The 24,088-nt window shown below is 36.2% G+C and overlaps 2 protein-coding genes across 5 annotated transcripts in view; one reads left to right on the top strand and one right to left on the bottom strand.

Moving 5' to 3' along the window:
* SLC25A40 (solute carrier family 25 member 40) overlaps positions 1 to 3,701 on the top strand; it is a 58,956-nt gene extending 55,255 nt beyond the window's left edge. The window contains exon 12 of one of the 2 annotated variants that reach the window (XM_032643697.1): positions 106 to 3,701. In XM_032643697.1, the coding sequence (XP_032499588.1) occupies positions 106 to 218 (113 nt within the window). In that variant the 3' untranslated portion in view covers positions 219 to 3,701. The remainder of the gene's footprint in view (positions 1 to 105) is intronic. The other variant, XM_032643698.1, reaches the window with a different exon arrangement.
* Positions 3,702 to 4,198: 497 nt separating this feature from the next.
* The window catches only part of RUNDC3B (RUN domain containing 3B), a 155,615-nt gene continuing 135,725 nt past the window's right edge, over positions 4,199 to 24,088 (bottom strand). For all 3 annotated transcript variants that reach the window (XM_032642152.1, XM_032642151.1, XM_032642150.1), the window contains 2 exons: positions 22,215 to 22,333; positions 4,199 to 6,628 (listed from right to left, as the gene is read on the bottom strand). In XM_032642152.1, the coding sequence (XP_032498043.1) occupies positions 6,483 to 6,628; positions 22,215 to 22,333 (265 nt within the window). In that variant the 3' untranslated portion in view covers positions 4,199 to 6,482. The remainder of the gene's footprint in view (positions 6,629 to 22,214; positions 22,334 to 24,088) is intronic.

Genomic DNA, 24,088 nt, shown 5'->3' on the forward strand with positions numbered 1-24,088 from the left:
TTATGGGACAGTATTTCATTATCACTTCACTTACTTTGATAACTATCAGAACGAAACCAAAAAATAAGGTAAAATTTGTTGCGAATTTTTTCTGTTCTCTTTCAGGCCTAACTCCTCGTTTAATTAAAATTGCTCCTGCTTGTGCTGTTATGATCAGTACATATGAATTTGGAAAGTCTTTTTTCCAGAAACAAAATGCTCGAAGACAGCAATACTAGAGATGCTATTTCAACCTGAAATAACAACCATGGCCAAATAACAAAATGGAGGATCTTAGACAAGAGCTTTTTTTCACCATTATCTTACAGTGGTGGTTTTATATCTTTCTTATCTATAATTTAAATGAATAAAATTTCTACTTTGCATTTAAATCATAATCCTAATTTTTTTTTTTTTTGCGGTATGCGGGCCTCTCACTGTTGTGGCCTCTCCCGTTGTGGAGCACAGGCTCCGGACGCGCAGGCTCAGCGGCTATGGCGCACGGGCCCAGCCGCTCCGCGGCATGTGGGATCTTCCCGGACGGGGGCACGAACCCGTGTCCCCTGCATCGGCAGGCGGACTCTCAACCACTGCGCCACTAGGGAAGCCCCATAATCCTAATTTTTAAATAAATTTTTTATCCTAATTTTTGAGATTTTTGAAAAAGTCCAGAAATTATAACCATTGAGCATTCTTGTAAAGAAACGAAGAATTATTCTACACTGAAAGCAATAATCTCAGAGTTTGATACAAATCTTGGTTTAAGTTAATCCTATTGGTGTGTCAGAGACAACAGAACATTTTGAATTGTGTGCTGAATGATGTACAGAGTCTAAAAGAAAAATTCGCAAATCTTTTATACACATTTAAATCACGGACGTAGATATTTAAGTATTTCAGCAAAGTAGATAATGGAAGGCAGTCTTCAGAATACATTATTCACATATACCACATATTACCTATTAATTTTTTTTAATTCACATGCATTTGGTATTTTGTTTTTTTACCTTGTTACTGTTCTAAGGCCTCATGAATATTAGGATTTCTCTGATCAGAGGTGTATGGTTATTTTATCTTCATGAACCAAAAATATACTAATTTGTATGATATTGATGCTGCTGTTTTTGATGACTAAAGACCCTGTATTATCTACTGTCTCTGCAAGAGAGAGGGAGCTTTTACTGCCTGTATCAGATGTTCACTTCAGTCAAACTTGGGTGTACAGTGGAAAACCACATTATATTCAGACCAGTAAAGATGCTCTGTCAGCACAGGAAGGGCCTCTGGTTTCAGCTGTCCTGTAATGTAAGTATTACCATTTGTGGAGTTCTCTAGGTCATTTCTGTTGGCTTGTTCTAGCAAAATTGAGACTATTACTACAGTATCAGTCACAGAGTATTTCCAAAATGTCCCTTGATTTTACACATCTCACATCAGTATGCTAGGCCAAGAACTAAACAGGCAGCAGCTTCCTTGAAGAAAGAGCTTTTGGTCACTGGACGCTAATGCCTAAATAATTTAATGAATGTAAGAACGAAATAAAAAGGATATGATTTCAAGACAAGAAACAATATTCTTTTTTAATATTTTTGTTTTTCTCAGGATCTGTATCCTGGGAGAAAAAGCACTTTATTGCAGTCTATGTGAATTTTATGAAAATGTGAAGCATTTTTTCCCCTAAAATAGAGTAATATATTTAAGTGACAAATCTCTAGTGTTGGTAGAGGAATTAATGTATTTTCTAATATAGCAGAAAACTGTTTATGTTTCACCAGAAATAAACTCTGTAGGGTTTGTATTTAACCTTTTGTGTTTATTTTATCCTGTGTTACCTTAAGTTTGCAACATATATATCCATAAAAATATATTTATAACTTTGACTTATATTTTCATTAAAATATTTTGTGCTTTCTTAAAATATCACTGTGCTTCTAGCTAAATATTTTCATATAAAATCATTATGTTAATGCTATACTACACACATATATATAAAAAACACACAAACATGAAAGTTTATCTTGAACACTGATGTTTAACAGTATTAAATTTACCTTGGTTCTGCTATGCTTCTTTTTGATAACTGGTAGAAAAAGGCAGAAAATTTTAGGTTTTGAAATGCTCTCAAAAAGCGGTCACGTATTTCAACTTAATGTCACTTATAAACAACGGAAGGGAAATTTTCATCCTCCCCCCACCCCACTACTGACTGCATTTGTGAAAAATTCTTACTTTATGACTAGAATAACTTAAATAAATCTAATTCCCTACAGTTTTTCTAACATACATTACATGCAATGTATCTGAATGAAAAGAAGGCTGAACTGAAGCTTTCTCTGTACTTAAGTGGTCCAGAAGCATTAACAGTAGCAACCGAAAAGCATTTGGTTACAAATTGTGTCCTTGGTAATGTTTCTGAAAGGAAACAGTTTCATTCTGTTAATGTTAATTTCTAACCTGCACGTTTAAATTTTTTAAGAAAAATGTCTTATGCAAGTATTACATGTTTGCTACCTTTCATATAATACACGTTTGACTTTTTAAAAAAGTAATATAGAATTAAAGTAAAATTTTCTTTTATTTCTAGGAAGACTATTCACTATGCTTATTTAGCCACATTTGACTACTTTAAATCTTAACCTCTTTTTTTCTGGGGCACAAATTACAGGGATGTGGGAAAGTTTAGTGTATCACTTTAAAGTTTTTTTCCAAAATGAACTTTTAAAAATAAATTACTGCTGTTATATTTTAATCTATCATTCAGCACTTACTGAGACCTTTTATGTGGTAGGCAGTATAAAAAGCACTGGAGATAAGATGACATTTCAGATACTCTCACTGGCCTTCAGGTTTCAGCTGTGATTGCTACAAGTATACAAAAGGAGTGATGGAAAAGAATTCTCCCCTCAGCCTGTGGTGGAGGGACTGGTCAGGAAATGCTTCTAAGATTAGGACATGCGATCCAATTAAACATACCTGGAGGTTGGGAGTCTTCAATCAGGCAGTGGTATTTAGCGCCAGTGGCTTGAGCAGAGAGTATATATGGCCATGAGGTAGGAGATAAGATTGGAAATGGAGTCCAAGGGGCCTTGTCTGCCAAAGGAGGAACAAGAAGCAACAGGGAGCCAAGTAAGTATTTTTGGCACAGCTTTAGAAGTTACAGTTGTGTTCTGTTTTGTTTTTCCCCCAAGACCAGTATTTTCTTTTAACTGAAAGAAAATAGGGTAGCACAGTTTAGCACAGCTATAGAACAGAAAACACTAGAATGTGTCATGTGTTAAGGCCAAGTGCTGTGTAGTGAAACTTTGGTTTTAGTTGGGTTTTAGAAAAATAACTGGCAGTATGAAAAATAGGACTTATAATAAGGTGATCTATTTAAAAACAGAAGTTTTGGTTTGGATTAAAATATATTTTTAAAAGGTACCACTGTGACATTGGTATAATTTTATCTTCTATCAATCAGTGAAGAAAAAACAAATGCTAAAGCAAAATACAAGGTGCTTTGCTTACAGAAGAGCAAAGTGGACTAGTTTTAAAAAAAATAAGGAGCCCTGATGTTCAAAGCAGTCATGTGACATTTCCAAGGTAATCCAATGTATTAGTTTATCAAAACTAGAAACTGTAACCAACAACAGGAAATTTAACAAAGAATTTACATAAGTTGTAAATTTGAGAAACATTTTTAACCACTTGAAAACTTGTATGTAAATCTAATAAAGATGACTTAAATAAAAACCAGCTGAGTCTACTTGCATTTTTAAGGTTTCTGTCAATCATAATTAACAGTAGTCTGTATTTGGTACTTACCGCTTAACAACTTATACACATGATTTATTTAACGTTGACATCCTGATGCCATCAGGCAGTGCTGAGAAGATGGTGATGTTTCCATTTTACAGGTGAGAAAACAAACATGGTTGTTACATAATAAAATCAGAACACTGCTAAAACCACTACTGTACTGTACCACTTCAGCAGATGTTGTCAGCTTTAAAGCATATCATGTCATTAAAAAAAAAAAGAAAACGTATTTAATTTGATACGAAATGAGGATTTCTCCGAAACCATTTTCATATTAGTATTTTAGGTGTTGATACACACTTAACACATTTGTTGAAACGAAAGTTCACTGTACATCTTGAATAAAGTAACTTTTTGTCAAGGAAAAAAATAAGACTGCTACTGCATGGTACAAAATGTTTAATATACATGCAACAAGTGTCGTACATCAAGGCAACAAAATACACATGGAAATAGTAGCATATAGTTCAGCATTCTATTTAGGGGAGGGTGTGTGAACAAGAAACACTACCACCTAAAATTAAAGATTGAGACATACCTCATGCAAACATTAACAAACTACCTCTATAACTAGTGTGAAATGAACTGTGTAGAAACCTGAAGTCACATTAGCAGATGAATTTTATACCAAGAGCTCCAAGAAAGGAGAAAAAGTCATTATCCTCAGATGTCATGTTTAAATCTGCATTTAGCAGCATGTTAAGACGCACAAGTTGTTATACACATTAGGCAAATCTGAAAAACTTGATCAATTATGGAACCTTGTGTTTCTATATTATAAAAATGTATGGAAAAAATTTAACAATGATTTTTTTTAATTACTGAAGGATAATAAATGACATTTGAGAGTGGACCATGAATGAAAGCATTTAAACATTCTGATAGCTGTTAGGAAAGCAGCAATAGTGCTTAAGGCTAGCCTAAAATTTTTGAAGTTCCCCTCCTTAACCATTCTCATTCCCTCCTCCCAAGGTTTCCACTGTCCTCATTTAAACCTTCCTTCTGTTCCCCCAGGCTGATTACAGACTGCTTTAGATACCTCTCACAATAATGTGTACAGAATTAAGAATAAAGGTACCATTTCTCAATATTTGCATTACTGCAAGTACTAAAGCCTCAAGCTAAAGGAATAAAGCTCTGAATATGTTCTGGTACATCTAAGATAATTTATTTTAAGGGATTTCAGGCCTTCTCTGTCCCTGAAATGGCACTGTTTGAATGGTCTTACATATAAGACTAGCCTTGTTACTATTTATTATCTTAAATTCCAAATGATGAGCGTAAAGCTCTAAATATTTCAGAGAACCACCACACTCCCATATTTCTAACACAAAGAATGACTGTAACAAGTGCTTCTTGTCTCCTCTCAATCAAATATTTTAGGAGGAACATTCTGTATGTCAAAGTTACTAAGTTTGAATGTAGTGTTTTGTTAACAAATAAAAATGGCATATGAAGTCCCCAATAAGTACTGTAGTAGCCTCTTCATGTAAACAATGTATAAAAACTTCTTTGGCACAGCTGATCATGTTTTCCTCATATTACTTACTACAGAAAATATACTTCATACATTTTCTCTTTCAACATGGTGGAATTTTTAGGGACAAATGTACAGTTCCAAAATTTGCAAAAATTTAAAAGACGGCTCATGGCTTTTTAAAAAAAAAACTAATTTTTTTACCTGTAGAAGTGGAGTAACTTTTAACATTAACATCAATTTTAAAATGAGATTGTGGTATGATTAGTGACAGAAGCTGTAAAGCATGTATGACACAATTCATTCTCGCATACGAGGCAGAAAAACAGCACTGGATGCCAGACATACTGTCAAGTATGGTGATTAGCCTACTGATCCTTACTTTAAAAGCTTCTCAGATCCTTAAATGAACTTGAACTCTTTCCTGATAAAATACTTTTTCAAAATCTGTTCTACATTTTTAAATGTTTCCAGTTTATGAGACATAAATTTGATCAATTTTGAAATAAACTTTTAAGAAAATCTTGGAAAAACAAAAACAAGAAATGTATTCACTTTACCTTAATGGTCTAACATACTGTAAAACACTTTCCCTGTGACCCTAACAACTCTAGTAACTGCCTAACGACACACCCTACAAAATTTATAAAATGTTAAGTGGAATGTTAGGTTGATGCCAAATGATAAAAACTGAATAAGCCATTGTGAAACTGCAGCTAAGAAGCTTTCTCTTCACTTTAAAGACAAGGCATTTAAATATCAGAACTTGGGAAGAAATTCATGAAAAATGAAGTTAACTCATTCTTAGAAAATTTAATCACTGAATAAAAGAGCAAAAGAAAATACTTAGCTTAAGTCTCTAGAATAAAACCTTGAACTCTGTCTCTGGCAATTATGACACGTTTAAATATATGAAAATCAGCTCAATAATAAATACGTACAATTTGCCATGGATTATTAACTTAGAGGATCTCTGAAAGTTTTTTTTTTTAAGCCTATTCATTTTTAAACTTCCTCAGTGACAAATATAGGAATTTTAAAATGAAAAGTGGCAGAGTCATTCTGTTTTCACTCAGAAGTTTACATGGAGTGGACTGAATTCTCTAATAGAAGCGACAGAATTCCAGACACGTGCCAGAGCAATATAAAATTCCAGATGTTTTCCCAGCAAACTTACATAAATAGAACATTTGCAACATAAAAACTTTTGGCTTTTACGTAAGATTTTTCAGGATGGAGTTAGACCTGGACTTGTCATCTCTGTTGTAGGACTTGCAAGGTAGTCATTAGATTTTAGGCTTGTTAGAGATTTGTAACTTGCCACTGATGTTAGAGACCCGCAGAGACCAAGTAATGAGGGAGTATCTTCTTTACCTGAAAATTAGGATAAAATAACAAATATTTAATTTCCCTTGAAGCATAATACCAAAAAGATCCTAAAACCATTAAAACCTTACATACTCTACAAAACAGTACAAACATCTAACTATAAAATCAAACACCTATATGTTAACATGTTTGATCTTTCAGTAGTTTCAATGGTACCCTTATAAAACATTACAGAGGGAATATTTGTGCTTCTTGTAAAAGTTCTAGATATGGAAGTTTGAGATGTTTTGGAACAAGAAAGTTTACCTTGTTTTGGAGAATATGATCATATTCAATTAGTAAAGAATAACAAAAAATTAAAGTAACAATACCAGTGCCCAGGCCACAGGAATACCAGGAAATCCATATGTAGGTAACGTAATACAGCAGAAGCAGAATTGCTTCAATTCAGTTGGAGGGCTTGATCTGGGAAGTTTTTATTCACTTACTGAATAAACGTTTATTCAGCACCTACTCTGCATCAGGAGTATTGTTACACAGTGCTGGACTTCAGTAGGCCCATGAAGGAGGAATGGCAGATCTGTTTCCGCAGCCGGGGAAAACAAGTTCTTTCCAGAGCTAAGTTTCAACCCACAGTGTGCAAGTACCAGCGATAAGTGGCTGGTCTGAGGCTGTGAAAGGCTAATAAGGTCTTGGAAAATTAGCGGTTTTCCAAAGAAGATGGAAAGCTTAGGTTCTTCTCACGTGGTTATAGAACTATAAACTGAACCAGATATCAGATGTTTCTGAATATTACACATTGTTTCAAACAGTCCCTCTGCACTGTTCTCATAGTTGTCGTATTAATACTTTAACTCACTTTGTCATACTGTACGGTAACTGTGGGGCTCCCTCCTTTTTTAAACTATAGACTCTGAGAAAGGACATGGAATTTGTTGTGTTCATTATTATATTCCCAGTGCTAGCACACAGTAGACACTCGTTAAATAATTATGTAATTAATGATAATTCAGTAAGAACTGCACTGGGACACGCAAGAACTCCTGTGTTCTTTACAGCTATGTGCCCTGGGGAAAGGCATCTTCTCTGAGCCTATTCTTTCCTTTGTAAAATGAGAACAGGTACCAAAAGATGACAACGTTAACTTCATAGTTTTGCTGACTAAAAAATACAGGAAAATACAACGGGTTAGGAAAAGATATGGAAGAGTAATTGTCACATTCAGGTTTCTAATGTTTTATCATCTTATGTCAGGATCAAAAGATATAGATGTTTCAAGAACCCTTTTAATGTCTAAGTTTAGAGACCTATTTCAGGCCAAAATGAGCTCTAGAGTTCCTGCTAAATGCTCCAGGAACTCAACTGCTTTGGATAGTCTCTTCCAAATTTCTAATTCATTACTGACCTGTAATGTTTTAAAGAGATTTACTACTAATTACATATACATATGTATGTATATATATAACTATTTTCTTTATTGTAAATATATATGTCACGTACAATTTACCATTTCCGTCATTTTAAGTGTACAATTCAATGGCATTAATTACATTCATGGTATTGTGCAACCATCACCAACAGCTATTTCCAAAAATTTTCATCAGCCCAAACAAAAAATCCCTACCCTCTTTAAAAAGTAACTGCATTCTCCCCTTTCCCTCAGTCTCTGGAAACCTCTAATCTACTTTCTGTCTGTGAATTTGCCCATCCTAGATTTATTCTTATAAGTGGAATCATACAGCATTTGCCCTTTTGTGTCTGGCTTATTTCACTTAGCGTAATGTTTTTTAAGGTTCATCCGTGTTGTAGTTATCAGAACTTCATCCCTTTTCTATGGCTGAGTAATATTCCATTGTATGTATATACTACATTTTGTTTCTCCATTCACCTGTATGGACATTTGGGTTGTTTCCACCTTTTGACTACTGGAAATAATGCTGATGTAAACACTGGCACACAAGTATGTTTGAATCCTGTTTTCAGTTCTTTGAGAGTATATACTTAGGCTACACATATTTCTAAAATATAAAGATTATAACACAGTAATTGCAAAAGACTAAATCTAAATGTCTAACATAGTTACACAGTGGAGTAATATGCAGCTGTAGAAGAGAACGAGAAAGATCTCTATGTACTGCTGTGTCATGATTTCCAGAAAGTACTATTTAGTGGAAAAAGAAAAGTGCAAAATAGTGCATAGTATGTTACCTTTTATCTTAAAAAGGAATATGAAGTTATTTGAATTTGCATATGTTTTAAAGATCAACAGAAAGATAATTTAAAAATAAAAATGGTTACTTACAAAAGTAGAAGTGAACAGAGTTGAAGTGAAGTTTAAGCATAGTACTTTGGGATATATTCTCAAGATAAAATAATTAAAAACAAATCTTAAGCTATTTTAACTTACCCTATTTTAGTAATATAGATACTATTAGCTTGAAATTAAAACATATAATAGAAAAAAGCAAATAAGTCATTATGTTCCTATAAATTAGGAGCCAATATTTTCATCATAAGATATAAAAATATAAAATCAAGTACATGGAAACCTGGACTCTTATGTGTGAATTACAAAATAAGATAAATTTAAGGTACATTTTTCTTTAAAAAAAATTCCTGTCTAGTGAAGAGGGTTAGAAACAATGACCAATTCAGTCACAACAGGCACCCCTATGGCCCAGATTATGTTCTCTAACATCATTTTCTAGTGTAAGGAAACAGGACTTCTTGGAGAAATAGCTGATCCTGGGTATGGGCATGAAATATACCAAAGTAACTCAGATCATCTTGTTTTACGCAGAGCAAGGAAGCTGTGACAGACTACCAGGATGTCAAAAGGACATAGGGGCCATCTTTTTCATAAGGGTCTCTCAGTGTCCAAAAAGGACAGTGACCTCCTGATGAGACATACTGAAAAAGATCCATTATTCATGTTGTATTCTCGCCAAATATGTTTAACCTGAATATGATAGCAATGAACAATCAGAGAAATCTAAATTGTCAGGCATTTAACAAAACAACTGGCTTGGGTGCCTAAAATATATAAATGTTAAGTGAGAGAAAAAGAAAAGTTGGGGGGTGCTCTGCTAGATGAAAGGACACCAAAGAGATTGAAAACTAAATGCATTGTGGGATCCTTGATTGGACTGGACCTAAAAAAAAAAAGCTAGGATATTACTGGAAAAGTGGAGAAATCATAACATTCAATATTTATCAGGTAATATTGTACTAAGGTTAAATGTCCTGAGGTCATAATGGTGTGGCTTTGTAAGAAAACATCCTTATCCCTAGGTGATACATGCTGATGTATTTAAAGTGTCATGGTGTCTTCAATTTACTTTCAGATAGTTGAGCAAAACAGAAAACACAGATACACGAGTAAACGGAGGGAGCATGTACCCACATGGGCAAGATAAAGCAGTGTGGTGACATGTTAACGACTGGCAAGTCTAGGTAAAGCATATATAGGTGTCATTCTCCTTTTCTTTCACTTCTTCTCTAGGTTTGAAATTACCCAAAACAAAAAGTTGGAGTGGGGAAAGAAGGCAAGGTACATGAAGTCCTCAGCTATGCCTTAAGGAAACAAACCATACAGCAGAGCTGAGTGGCATAGCAACGAAAGCATGGGGGGATCTACAGATGCCAGCCTTCAAAGACCTACCACTGACCTCTGAAAAGACTGATGCTATGGAGCCTTCAGGGTAGTGTGGCACCCTCAAGGAACCCAAAAAGAAGCTTCATTTAAAAATAAAAAAATTTAAAAAGATGCATAAGGATCCAAAACGGTTATGTTCATTGTGACTGCAGCTATGCAACTACGCTTATAAAAGGAAATAAGCAAAACTGTATTAAGGTAGAGGATGACAGGTGATTATTCCAAAATGTTCTTCAATATTGTTGCAATGTCAACAGCAGCTAATGTATGTATATATATACGCATAGACCTAAATGCATGTAAAATTACTACAGTCGATTAAAAGTAACAAGCATGTTAAAATGTGAGTTAATAGTGATATTTTAAAAGCAATTTACTGATATGGGGAGGAAAGAACTTGTCAGGGTCAATGAAACTTTCTAGCCCAGACGGCTGGTAGAGTGGTAGTTCCTAGCAGAAATAAGTTAGTCATCAGAAGCAGAAAATGGACTTTTGTTTTATACCAAGAAAGATCAGTTTTGTTTTAAATGTCTTGATATGGAGTCCGGACTATACAAGTCTTCAGATGGTAATAATACAAACATTATTAAATGAGAAGTCATTCATTCAGCCCAATTTACTGGGTATTCTCTATGTGTCCTCTATCCTGAAGTGATCAAACCCACTTCCTGCCCATAGGGAACTTAGTATATGATAGAAATAAACACAAACAGAAAATTATAATCAAATGCAGTAAGTATAAGAATAATAAGTAAAGGGTATTATGGAAGCTCAAAGGACAAATGTCCAAACCAAATCAGAAGGTATGGGTTGGGGGGTAATTAGGGAAGTTTCAGGAAAAAGTGACCATTAAACTGAACCCTGGTGGACGTTCATGCCCAAGGAGGCAAAAATCAGACGAGGCTCTGCCGAGGAACAGCATGAACAAAGGCAGAGAGGGAAGAATCAGCACCCAAGGTACAGGGAGCTACAAGCAAGAAATGAGACTAGAAGAACAGACAAAGGCCACAGAAGACTTGAGAGCTGATATTAAGGAGCCTGGAAAGGATCCTGTTGTAATCATAACAATACATCTGTGTTGTGACTTGAAATCAAGTCTTCAAATTCAGAGACTACATTCTTAATCGTACTCTTAGACGGAAGTCAGCCACTGAAGACTTTTACATAAGGGAATTACATGCTTAGTTTGTATTTTAAATACGTGAGGACCCTGTGAAACATGACTTTGAGGGAAATAAAATGGATATAGTGAAACCAGTAAGAAGGCTATGGCAGCTACCTGAACCATGTAGAAGGGACACAAAGAATGGAACACGTGTAGAGATCTTCAGAAAGTTAAACTGGTAGGAGTTGGTGAAGGCAAAATGTAGGTGGGAGGAGCCATGAATGATTCAGTAGATTATGAGAAGTGACAAGTGAATGGTGAGATCATCAACATTATAATAAGGAAGAGAAGTCTGGAGTAGGGAGGTAAGGGGTCAATGAAGAAATGAAGAGGAAGTAAATACATATCCTAATTTTAAGCAATGCCTAAAGAGATTACTCAGCCACTAACACATACCCATAAATATAGAGAAAATGTTACATTAAACTGTTGTGCAAGGACGACGTTACCTTTTTTGAGAGCAACAGTCAAGAAAATGGGTGGTCATCATTTTATGCAATAGAATTTCAGAATATTAGAACCAATGTGTGTTGTGGTTGTAGCTAGCCAAGAGGGAGCTGTGACAGTTGTTTTTGCATGAACGTACATGAACTTGGTCACAGGTATTCGTACTGATATCACTTTGAGTTACTTGTGTTTATATGTCGCTTAAAATACCTTCAAAATCATTGTAGTATAATTTGCCCTTAAAATTAAGAGTTTGGGGCTTCCCTGGTGGCGCAGTGGTTGAGAGTCCGCCTGCCGATGCAGGGGACATGGGTTCGTGCCCCGGTCTGGGAAAATCCCACATGCCGCGGAGCGGCTGGGCCTGTGAGCCATGGCCGCTGAGCCTGCGTGTCCGGAGCCTGTGCTCCGCAACGGGAGAGGCCACGACAGTGAGAGGCCCGCGTACCGCAAAAAAAAAAAAAAAAAAAAAAAAAAAAATTAAGAGTTTGTTCATAGAAAAGCATGAAAACAAACAGACAGCAGGATATAAGTTTCATATCAGTAAAACAAATTACTCATTACAGGAATCAGAGCAATTCATAATTTCTTGTAAAACAGCATAAAAGTGCTTGTGAAAAAAAGAAATCTGTAATAAAGAGAAAAACCAGGGAAGTTGATGAAGCTTCGTGACATATGCAAAAGAACTGCTCATTCACGTGCCAGGCATGTAACTGAAGGCAGAAGAAACCCCTCAGAATAGATAAAAAATTTTGAAGCATAGGCAATTGATGTGACTGATTCATGAATCATGCAGGATATTTCTGTTAAAATGTCAAACATCAGTTTATCATGGAATTCCTATGGTCTTTGAAGAGACACTGTTTAACTTTCAGAAGCATCTGATCTAACTGAGGAAGAAAATGAAACTAAGGCAAACAGGAAAGTGTCTGCATTAAAAATGTGCAGGATACTTGTTGATAATTTGAAGGAAAATCCCTACAGCAGTGGAATACTATTTTAGGAAACAGTTCACTGTTGGAACAGAGGATGATACTGTGAGGAAAGACATAGCTACTGACAATTTTGATTAAGAAATGGTTCAGAATAGATGGGCTCTGGACATGAAGTTCTTGACAACTCAATTCACTTTTATTTTCCCTTCTACAGATACAGAGGAGTGAAATTAATTTTTAAAACCTATGCTTAGGGCTTCCATGGTGGCGCAGTGGTTGAGAGTCTGCCTGCCGATGCAGGGCACACGGGTTCGTGCCCCGGTCCGGGAGGATCCCACATGCCACGGAGCGGCTGGGTCCGTGAGCCATGGCCTCTGAGCCTGCACGTCCGGAGCCTGTGCTCCGCAACGGGAGAGGCCACAACAGTGAGAGGCCCACGTACCGCAAAAAAAACCAGACAAACAAACCTATGCTTAAAGTCTAAAAGAGGCAATGAACAATCAGAAAATAAAATCAAGAAACATTTCCATTTACAATAGCACCTAAAAGAATAAAATAAAATACTTAGGAATAAATTTAACCAGAAGTATGCAAGAGTTGTACACTGATAGCTACAAAATAGTGTTGAAAAAAACTCAAGGTCAAAATAAATGGAAAAACATCCCTTATTTCTATGGATTGGAAGACAATATTGTTAAGATGGCAATGTTTCCCAAATTGATCTACAAATTTAATGTAATCCCCGTCAAAATTCTGCCTTTTTTTCAGAAATGACAAGTTGATTCTCAAATCATATGGAAAGGCAAAGGACCCCAAATACCTGAAACAACCTTGGAAAAGAACAATGTTGTAGGACTCACATGTCCTAATTTCAAAACTTACTACAAAGCTACAGTAATTAAAACAGTGTGGTATGGAGCAAGATTAATGTGGCACTGTCACAGACACATAGACCAAGAGAACAGAAATGAGAATCCAGAAATAAACCCACACATGTAAGGGTAATGGATTTCAACAAGAGTTCTAGGACCATTCAGTGAGGGAAAGAATAGTCTTTTCAACAAATGGTCCAGGGACAACTCAATATCCACATGCAAAAGAATGAAATTGGAACCTCAGTTCACACCATATACAAAAAATTTACTCAAAATGGATCACAGGCCTAAATGCAAGGTCTAAAACCATAAAACTCTTAAAAGGAAACAGGTATAAACCTGTACGACCTTGGATTGGGCAACAGTTTCTTAGATGTGACACCAAAAGCACAAGCAACCAAAAGAAAAACTAGATAAATAGGGCTTCGTCAAAACTTACAACTCTGTGAGTCAAAGAACACTAGCAAGAAAGTGAAAACACATGCCTCAGAATGGGAGAAAATATTTGCAATTCGTGTATCTGATAAAGGTCTACCATCCAGAATATACACAAAGAACTATCACAACTCAACAATAAAAAGACAGACAATGCAATCTTCAAATGGTCAAAGGATCTGAGTAGACATTTCTCTGAAAGTGATATACAAATGGCCAATAAGCCCATGAAAAGATGTTCAATATTATTATTCATTAGGGCAATGCAAATCAAAACCATGGAATTCCACTTCACACCTACTAGGATGGCTATATTAAAAGACAGACAATAATAACTGTTGCTGTGGGTATAGAGAAACAAACCCTAATTGCTGGTGGGATTATAAAATGGTACATATCATCACTTCAAAAAATAGTTTGGCAGTTCCTCAAAAGGTTAAACATATGATCCAGCCAATTTGGTTCCTAGTTATATACCCAAGAGAAATAAAACTACAGTTCACACAAAAACTTGTACATGAATGTTCATAGCAGCAGTATTCATAAAAGCCAAAAAGTGGAAACAATCCAAATGTCCAGCTGATGAATGGACAAACTGTGGTATGTCCATGTAATGGAATGTTATCTGGCCATAAAAGGGAATGAAGCACTGATAAATGCTGCAACATGGAAGAACTGTGAAAATACTATGCTAAGCCAAAGAAGCCAGACCAAAAAAAGCACTACACATTGTATGATTTCATTTTATGAAATGTCCAGAAAAGACAAATCCAAAGAGACAGAAAGTAGATTAGTAGTTACCCAAAGGGAGAGGGAGGGAGGAATTGGGACTGAACGCTAATAGGTACAACAGGGTTTACTGGCAATGTTCTGGAATTAGACAGTGGTGAGGGATACACAACACCGTGAATATGTTAAACACCACTGAACTGTACACTTTAAACTGGTGAATTTTATTTTATAAAGTGGTGAATTTTATGTTATGAGAATTATAATAAAACAGTTCTTTAAAAGTCTAAAAGATTTTTTAAGATAAACCAAAGTGCTACAGGATAAGGAGACAATGTGTTATAGTTTAATTGTTGGCATATTCCTTCCTCCCCACCACCCCCTTCTTCTTTTTTTTTTTTTTTTTGGTGGTACATAAAATGAGTGTATCTTAAAACCTAAGGCATCTGATTAGATTTGATGAAATATGGTATCTGCTAGTAGTTTCTAGCGTAATACTTGTCACATAAGAAGGGCTTAATACATGCTTCTTGAGAAAAATGACAACTTCTCACCCTTCCTATCAACGATTATGGTGCATTTTAACTTATGAAATTTTTTGAAATTCTTTTAATAATCAGTAGGAATATAGAATTGCTTTTTGTTTTATACCTTTTTTACTATACCATTCATTAAAATATAGGCTTGAAGAATGTAAGGTACTATATAAAGGCATAAAAGGTTTTTCTACTTGAACCAAGTTTTAGAGTACAAGGATAAATTTCTTTTTTTCAAGTAGTAAGTATCAAATCTCTATTTCTTAAGACTCTTCAAACGAAGACATTAATAACACTTTTAACTAAAAATGCATAAAATATGTAAAAGTAACAATCATTTACAGTTCTAGCATTAAATTAACCACTTCGAATACATTTGATGTATTTGACTTCGTGTTTGTTTTTAGAAGGGAAAACACATCTATTATGTTTGTAAAAATGACATGTTCATTATAAAAATTTAATCAGTGCAGCAAAGCACAAAAGAAATTTTAAGGAACTTACCATCCAGCTTACAAACAGAAAAGTAGGTATACATAATATTATAAAATTGGGATGACGCCATGAATGTCTTTTCATTTAAAAGTTTCATTTTATTTTTACTGGAATGCAATATAAGAAAAGGCCAGGAAAAGAAATGCTGAACTTCCAATAAAATTTTTTTCCTCAAGAGTTAATATTTTTTGAAAGAGTAACCTATGTTGCGAGAGCATGAAAAAATGTATAGTTTTACCCATCAAGTTTGAGTGTATCAATTTTAGAATTACCTATTGAACTCTGAAAACTCAACAGTTAAAAAAAGAGTAATTCAATTAGAGAACAGTTTAATGACACGAAGAGATATTTCACCAGACGATACAGATGGCAAATAAGCACGTGAAAAGATGAAGAACATAATTTGACATCAGGGAAATGCAAATTAAAACCATGGTGAGATATTACTGCATACCTATCACAATGGTTAAAATAAAAAATTGTGGGCTTCCCTGGTGGCGCAGTGGTTGAGAGTCCGCCTGCCGATGCAGGGAACGCGGGTTCGTGCCCCGGTCTGGGAAGGTCCCACATGCCGCAGAGTGGCTGGGCCTGTAAGCCATGGCCGCTAAGCCTGCGCGTCCGGAGCCTGTGCTCCGCAATGGGAGAGGCCACAGCAGTGAGAGGCCTGCGTACCGCAAAATAAATAAATAAATAGTGACAACACCTAAAGATGGCAAGGATGTGGAGAAACTGGATCATTCATATATTGCTGGTGGGCATGCAAAATGGTACAGTCACTCTGAAAAATATTTTGGCAGGTTCTTAAAAACCTAAACATGCAACTACCACACAGCCTAGCAACAGTACTCCTAAGGTATTTATCCCAGAGAAATGAAGACTTAAGTTCACACAAAAACCTATAAACAAATGTTCATAGCAGCTTAGTCCCTTTGGGCTGCTATAACAGAAATATCATAAATTGGGTGGCTTATAAACAATAGAAATTTATTTCTCACGGTTCTGGAGACTGGGAAATCCAAGGTCAAGGTGCCTGCAGATTCACTGTCTGGTGATGGTCCATTTCCTGGTTCACAGAGAGCAGTCTTCTCACTGTGTCCTAACATGACTGAAGGGGTAAAGGAGCTCTCTGGGGCCTCTTTTTAAGGGCACTAATCCCATTCATAATGCCCCCACCCTCATACCTAATCACCACCCAAAGCCCACATTCTAATACTATCACAGTAGAGATTTGATTTCAACATATGAATCTAGGGGGACACAAACATTCAGCCAATAGTTGCAGCTTTACAGCCCTCAAATGTAAACCAACCCAAATGTTCCTCAGTGACTGGTTCAGAAACAAAACAAAAATGATATAGTACATCCATACCATGGAATATTCTTAGCAATAAAAAAGGAATGAATATACACATAACGACTTGGAAAGATCTCAGGGGAATTATGCTGAGTAAAAAACTCCAATCCAAACAGTCCACATACTATCTGACTTATTCAGCACTCTTCGTGATTTCATTACATAATATTCTTCATAATTTCATGACAGAATGACAGTAATAGGAAACAGATTAGTGCTTGCCATGGGTTAGGGCAGGGGCAGAGACAGGGCAAGGCTGGGAAGGAGGTGGGTATGGTTATAAAAAGGCAGCCCAAGGGATCCTTGTAGTGATGGAACTGTCCATGTCTTGACTATGGTGGGGTATACATGGACCTACACATGTGGTAAAACTACACAGAACTAAAAACATACACACTACTGAGTACATGTAAATCTGTGTGAAATCAGTGGATTGTACTGTCAGTTCCATGGATGTGATACTGTTCTACAGTTTTGTAAGATGTTGCCCCTGAGGCAAACTGGGTGAAGGGTACATGGATCTCCCTGTATTATTTATTAAAACTGCATGTGAATCTATAATTATCTCAAAATAAAAAGTTAAATTTTAAAAAGGAGGTAGCTAGAAAAATTCCTTAAAGTGATAATCGGGGGAAAGTACAGAATGTGAACGAATACTAAGTGGGCAGAATAACCTTGTGCATACACAGTTGTACTACTTAAGTATATATCTTCAAGGTAAATTTCTAGAGGACTTCCCTGGTGGTGCAGTGGTTAAGAATCCGCCTGCCAATGCAGGGGACACAGGTTCGATCCCTGGTCGGGGAAGATCTCACATGCCTCAGAGCAACTAAGCCCATGCGCCCTAACTACTGAGCCCGCACACCACAACTACTGAAGCCCGTGTGCCCAGAGCCCACGCTCCACAGCAAGAGAAGCCACTGTAATGAGAAGCCCAAGCACCGCAAGAGTAGCCCCCGCTCAATGCAACTAGAGAAAGCCCACAACAGCAACGAAGACCCAACGCAGCCAAAAAAAAAAAGTGGTGAGAGTGGGCATCCTTCCCTTGTTCCTGATCTTAGAGGAAATGCTTTCAGCTTTTCACCCTGAGTATGATGTTAGCTGCAGGTTTGTCATATATGGCCTTTATTATGTTGAGGTATGTTACCACTATGCCTGCTTTCTGGGGAGTTTTTGTTAGAAACAGATACCGAATTTTATAAAAAAAATTCTTCTGTATCTATTATCATATGGTTTTTATTCTTCATTTTGTTAACATGGTGTATCATACTGATTGATTTGTGGATACTGAAAAATCCTTGCATCCCTGGGATAAATCCAACTTGATCATGGTGTATGATCCTTTTAATGGATTGTTGGATTTGGTTTGCTAGTATTTTGTTGAGGATTTTTGCAACTATGTTCATCAGGGATATGGACCTGTAATTTTCTTTTTTTGTGATATCTTTGTCTGGTTTTGGTAGCAGGATGATGCTGGCCTCAAAGAGTAAGTTCAAAAGTGTTCCTTCCTCTGCAGTTTTCTGGAATGGTTTCAGAAGGATAGGTGTTAACTCTTCTCTGAATGTTTGGTACAACTCACTTGTGAATCCATCTGGTCCTGGACTTTTGTTTGTTGGGAGTTTTTAAATTGCTGATTCAATTTCATTACTGGTAATTCATCTATTTTTATTTCTTCCTGGTTCAGTCTTGGCAGACTGTACATTTAGGAATTTGCCCATTTTACTGGCACACAGTTGTTCACAGTAATCTATCATGAGCCTTTGTGTTTCTGTGATGTCAGTTGTAACTTCTTTTTCAGTTCTGATTTTTACTGATTTGGGCCTCTTCCTTTTTTTCTTGATGAGTCTGGCTGAAGGTTTATCAGTTTTGTTTACCTTTTTGAAGAACCAGCTTGAATTCTTAAAGCCAGTACTTTATTTATATATATATATATATATATGTATGTATATATACTTTATTTTTTAGGGTAGTTAGGTTCACAAAGAAGCTGAGCATGAAGGTACAGAGAGTATTCATATACCTCTTACTCCCACACATGCATAGTCTCCCCTGTTATTAACATCCCCACTAGAGTGTACATTTGTTACAATGGATGAACCTACATGAACACAAAATTATCACCCAGAGTCCCTATTAGGGTTCACTCTTAATGTTGTATATTCTGTGAGCTGTACAAATGTATAATGACATGTATCCCCCATTTTAGTATCATACAGAGCCATTTCATGGCCTAAAAATTCTGTATGTTCCACCCATTCATCCCTCCCTCCTCCTCCATACATTTGTTTATTCTAAACAAATTTTATTATTTTTGGCCATGACAGGCGGCATGCAGGATCTTAGCTCCCCGACCAAGGATTGAACCTGTGTCCCCTGCAGTGGAAGTGCGGAGTCTAAACCAATGGACTGCCAGGGAAGTCCCACATTTGTTTTTATAGTATAAAAATATTCATTATTAATCTTGTCTTATTGATATTAAAATGCATATAATTAGAAATTAGATTAAAATCCTAAATAAATGTATTTTTATATGAAAAGTCATCACAAAGAAATCCACTCATAGTATGGATTAGTTTTTTAAAATATACATATTCTAAATAATGACAATCAGTTTACTCTTTCCCATTTACATTAGTGCCACTAAGACACTCTAATATGCTATTTTTATTATCCACATCATCAAAAAAAAGATTTATCTGTAGTCAATATACACTATTTACTAAGCTCGTAAAACAGATTAAGGTCTTTTGAGAACATTTCAACAACCATCTTAAAGGAAGCAGAATTCATCTTATCACAATTTTCCCATTGCCTGAGACTTCTGGTTAACTGTATTTTTACTTTATACTACCTGTAACTTGCTCCTCATATTCTATGACAGTTATTCATTATATACTTATTCCATCAACAAATATTTAACGGTTGTCTGTTATGTGTCAGACTCTAATAATATGCTGGCGAAAATATGGATAAGATACCCTACCCTCATGAAGCTTCTATTTGAGTGGGGAGTTATAGACAAGACTCATAATATAATGTATGGCAATATGGTAAGGTGCCCGGGATGGGGTGGGCATTGACATGGGTGGTTAATTAAGGTGTGGCGGCCAATGAAAACTACTTTAGGGCTTCCCTGGTGGTGCAGTGGTTGAGAGTCCGCCTGCCGATGCAGGGGACACGGGTTCGTGCCCCGGTCTGGGAAGATCCCACATGCCACAGAGCGGCTGGGCCCGTGAGCCATGGCCGCTGTGCCTGCGCGTCCGGAGCCTGTGCTCTGCAACGGGAGAGGCCACAACAGTGAGAGGCCTGTGTACCACAAAAACAAAAACAAAAAAAAACCCAACTACTTTAAAGAACTGATATTTGTACAGAGACCTGATAAAGAAGTTACCATGCAAAGACCTTAAGAAAGTAGTTTCAGGGCAGTGGGAAAAGCAAGTGTAAAGATAGCTGAGGCAGAAACCAGCTTGGAAGAACAGTTTAGAGGTCAGTTTGCTGTCGTGTAGAGAACAAACAAAAGAATGGTATGATATGAGGCAGAAGCTGGTAAGGACAAGATTATGAAGGAAGCCATCCAAGATAAGCAGTTTGGATTTTATTCTGATTGTCACTGAGCACGACTGGAGAATTTTAAGGGAGTCGTATAGTAGATTCTGATTTATGTTTTCAAAGATCACTGTTCACTACATGGAGAATGACTTGTGAGGAGGCAGGAAGGAGAGACGAAAGCAGTCCATCCAAGAGGCTTGACCCACGTGGCCCAGACTAGAGTTGTAGTAATGGAGATGATAAATCAATGTATACAGCATGTGTTGTATGGGAAGCTGACAGGACTTGCTAATGAACTGACTTGCAGTTATAAGGGGAAAGAGCAGTGTCTAAGATAATGTCTACGGTGGTCATTTATTGCAATGGAGAAGACAGAGAAGAAAGGAGGGATAGAGGAATACAGGTTCCTCTGAGGTAAGGAACTGTCTGTCTTTCCCTAGCCCTCACACACACCAGCAGGTGTGAAACTGGGAAGAAAGAGAGGTAAAATATGTGAGCATGAGGTCATATCAGCACCAGGTGTCCAATCCAAAGTGCTAGAGTAACAGATCTAGCCTATACTGGGGGAGAGGGGTGGACGGGAAGAAAAGGTTTTGAACCAGCTATTTTATTGAAGTTTAAAAATTAATAGACTGGGGCTTCCCTGGTGGTGCAGTGGTTGACAGTCCGCCTGCTGATGCAGGGGACATGGGCTCGTGCTCTGGTCCGGGAAGATCCCACATGCCACGGAGTGGCTGGGCCCGTGAGCCATGGCTGCCGAGCCTGCATGTCCGGAGCCTGTGCTCCACAATGGGAGAGGCCACAACAGTGAGAGGCCTGTGTACCAAAAAAAAAAAAAAAAAAAAAAAAAAGAATAGACTGTGTCTTAGAAACTGAAATGTGATCATATAATTGAAAGTGGCCTGAAAACTTATGAAATTGGATCAATATGTTGTTCACGAAGATGCAACCCACTGGAGAGAGGGGTGGTTAGAACACAGCTGAAAGCAGTAACAGGAAAAAAAACCTCTTTTATGTTTATTCCCCAAGTTTTTCAGAATACTCAGAAAATGAAGTACCAAAAGTGACTCAAGAATGAGGAAATCATCAGTTGGATCAAAAGCTGCTGAGAAGTTTAAAAGAATGAAGACAGAGGACCGATGTCAGCACTACTGCAGTGGTTAATCGCCTTGATAAAAGTCATTTTAATAAGTGGTAGAGACACAAAAGCCAAACTGGAGTGGGTAAAAAAGAATACAGGAAATGAGGAAATAAAGGTCACAATTACAGAATATCTATTGAGAAGGTTAGCTACAAACACATGAGAAAAAAACAAGAGCAGACTATTTTTAATCATAATGGCAGCTTAATTCCTAGCATGCTTCACAGAAATGTCACTATTATTCTTTAGCAATCCTCTGCAACCAAAATATGCATCGTTCAGGAAAAAGCAATTTTCAGATAGATTTTTGTTTCTTACCTCCACTGATTAAATTTAATGTGTCTTGTTTTCCATCTCCTTGTGACTGACCTGGATCCAGTGAAGTCTGAGAAAGGCTAACTTCAGTTGATAACTGGTCAAGACTTTGACAACTTTTTCTGTAAAACAAGGGTGAAATACTACTTTACCTTCTTCTCACAATAAAGAATTTCTAGAGATATTCTTTAATGGTTTTCTCCAACTTATTGAGTTTCTGGTTAATTTCTCCCCAATTTCCCCCCTAAACTGTCTTTATCATGGCGGCAATAGAATCTCCGTTATCCTTTTCCCTCCACCCTCTCTGGAGGTCTATTTAATCCACTAAAAAAGGAAAAGACAACCAACTTGTCAAACAAATTTAATTCCTTGCACCAATTTTTGATGATCAAGTTAGCTAAGAAATAGGGACCTCTGGTCATTATTGTCAAAGGTGCAGAAAATCTTACATCTCTCCTAATACAGAAACAAAACTGACATAACTTAGTGATGATTGTGTATCTCCTAAGCACAGTGCCTTGATACCGTTACAGATGGTTATTACATAAAAATAATAACAAATTACTGTTCTCAATTCCTGTAACTCAGAAGTTTAAAAAATGTTGGGTAGTAAAATACCTGCTTGTGTTAATACACCATCAAGATAATTAACCTCCTTCCATCATCTATTTATAACTGTGAGCTCATTTTCTAGTAAACAAATTCACTAGAAATAAATTATAATAGATGAAAAAATTCAGCTATAAATGGAAAGTTAATAAATATTTATGTTTAAATGTTAATGAAAAAAAAAAATGTTAATGAATGTTTATGTGCAAATGTTTAAACCTTCCTCATATTTGTTTTGTCAACATAAAACCAACTCAAGAGATATATGCAGCTTTGGTGTTACTGACGTTTCAAGTACGTGAACAAAATTCATTTTTATTTCTAAATATAAATGATCCAGGAAAGGGAATATGTTTTTCAGGTTCAATATTTATTTCCCAAGGTAACCAAACCCTATCTAATTTCCTAGAAATGTTATATAGTCTATGATAATGTTATAGGAAACATATATCTATTACATAGCTATGGTCTGTTCATACACATAAGAGTAGACTTACAAATTTATCAGGTGTATGTGTATTAAGGGGGATATATACAGCAGGCATCTGTTTTCTCCTCTAAGAAATGAGGTGAAGGATGAGGTGATGGAATAGCCTTCCCAGCCTACAATGCGAGCAGCATTCTCACTTTATAACATGATTTTTTAAATGTTGAGAGTATAAGAGTTCTTAATTATAATTTTAAGTAGCAGGAAAGTCTACTGTAGGAAACTTCTGATAATTATAATAGATGACACATATATAAGCTATACAACATGTAACAAAAAAATGATACCCGATATTTATATAGCGCTTACCAAATGCTAGACACTGTTCTACATATATTATATACATTAACTTATTTAATCCTCACGACTACCAGAAGAGGTTGGAATTATTATTAGCCCCACTTTACAGCAGAAGAAACTGGGGCACAAGAGATGAGATTTGAACTTGGTAGCCTAGTTCTAATTCTATCCCCTTAACTACTATGCTATCTCCTCTCTAGTGTAAGAAGAAAAGATGTCTTCCTATTTTATTAGAAACCCTTCTTAAAGAATAGCCTTGTTTGCTGAGATAGACCATGTAAATTATACTGTATTTAATCATATCACTGAAAATTTCACTTGACTGCTAGTAAAATCTTATTTCTTTAGCTATAGCAGAAATCAGGAACAGAGGAATTTAATAAAGGAAGTTATAAATAAGTTTCTTTTCCAAATTATTTTTCTGTGCCTAATAGGTAGAGGACTTGCTTTTTAAAATGAAGGGCTTCTTTTATTCTGAGCC

This window comes from Phocoena sinus, chromosome 9 (genome assembly GCF_008692025.1).
Source record: "Phocoena sinus isolate mPhoSin1 chromosome 9, mPhoSin1.pri, whole genome shotgun sequence".
NCBI lineage: Eukaryota > Metazoa > Chordata > Mammalia > Artiodactyla > Phocoenidae > Phocoena > Phocoena sinus.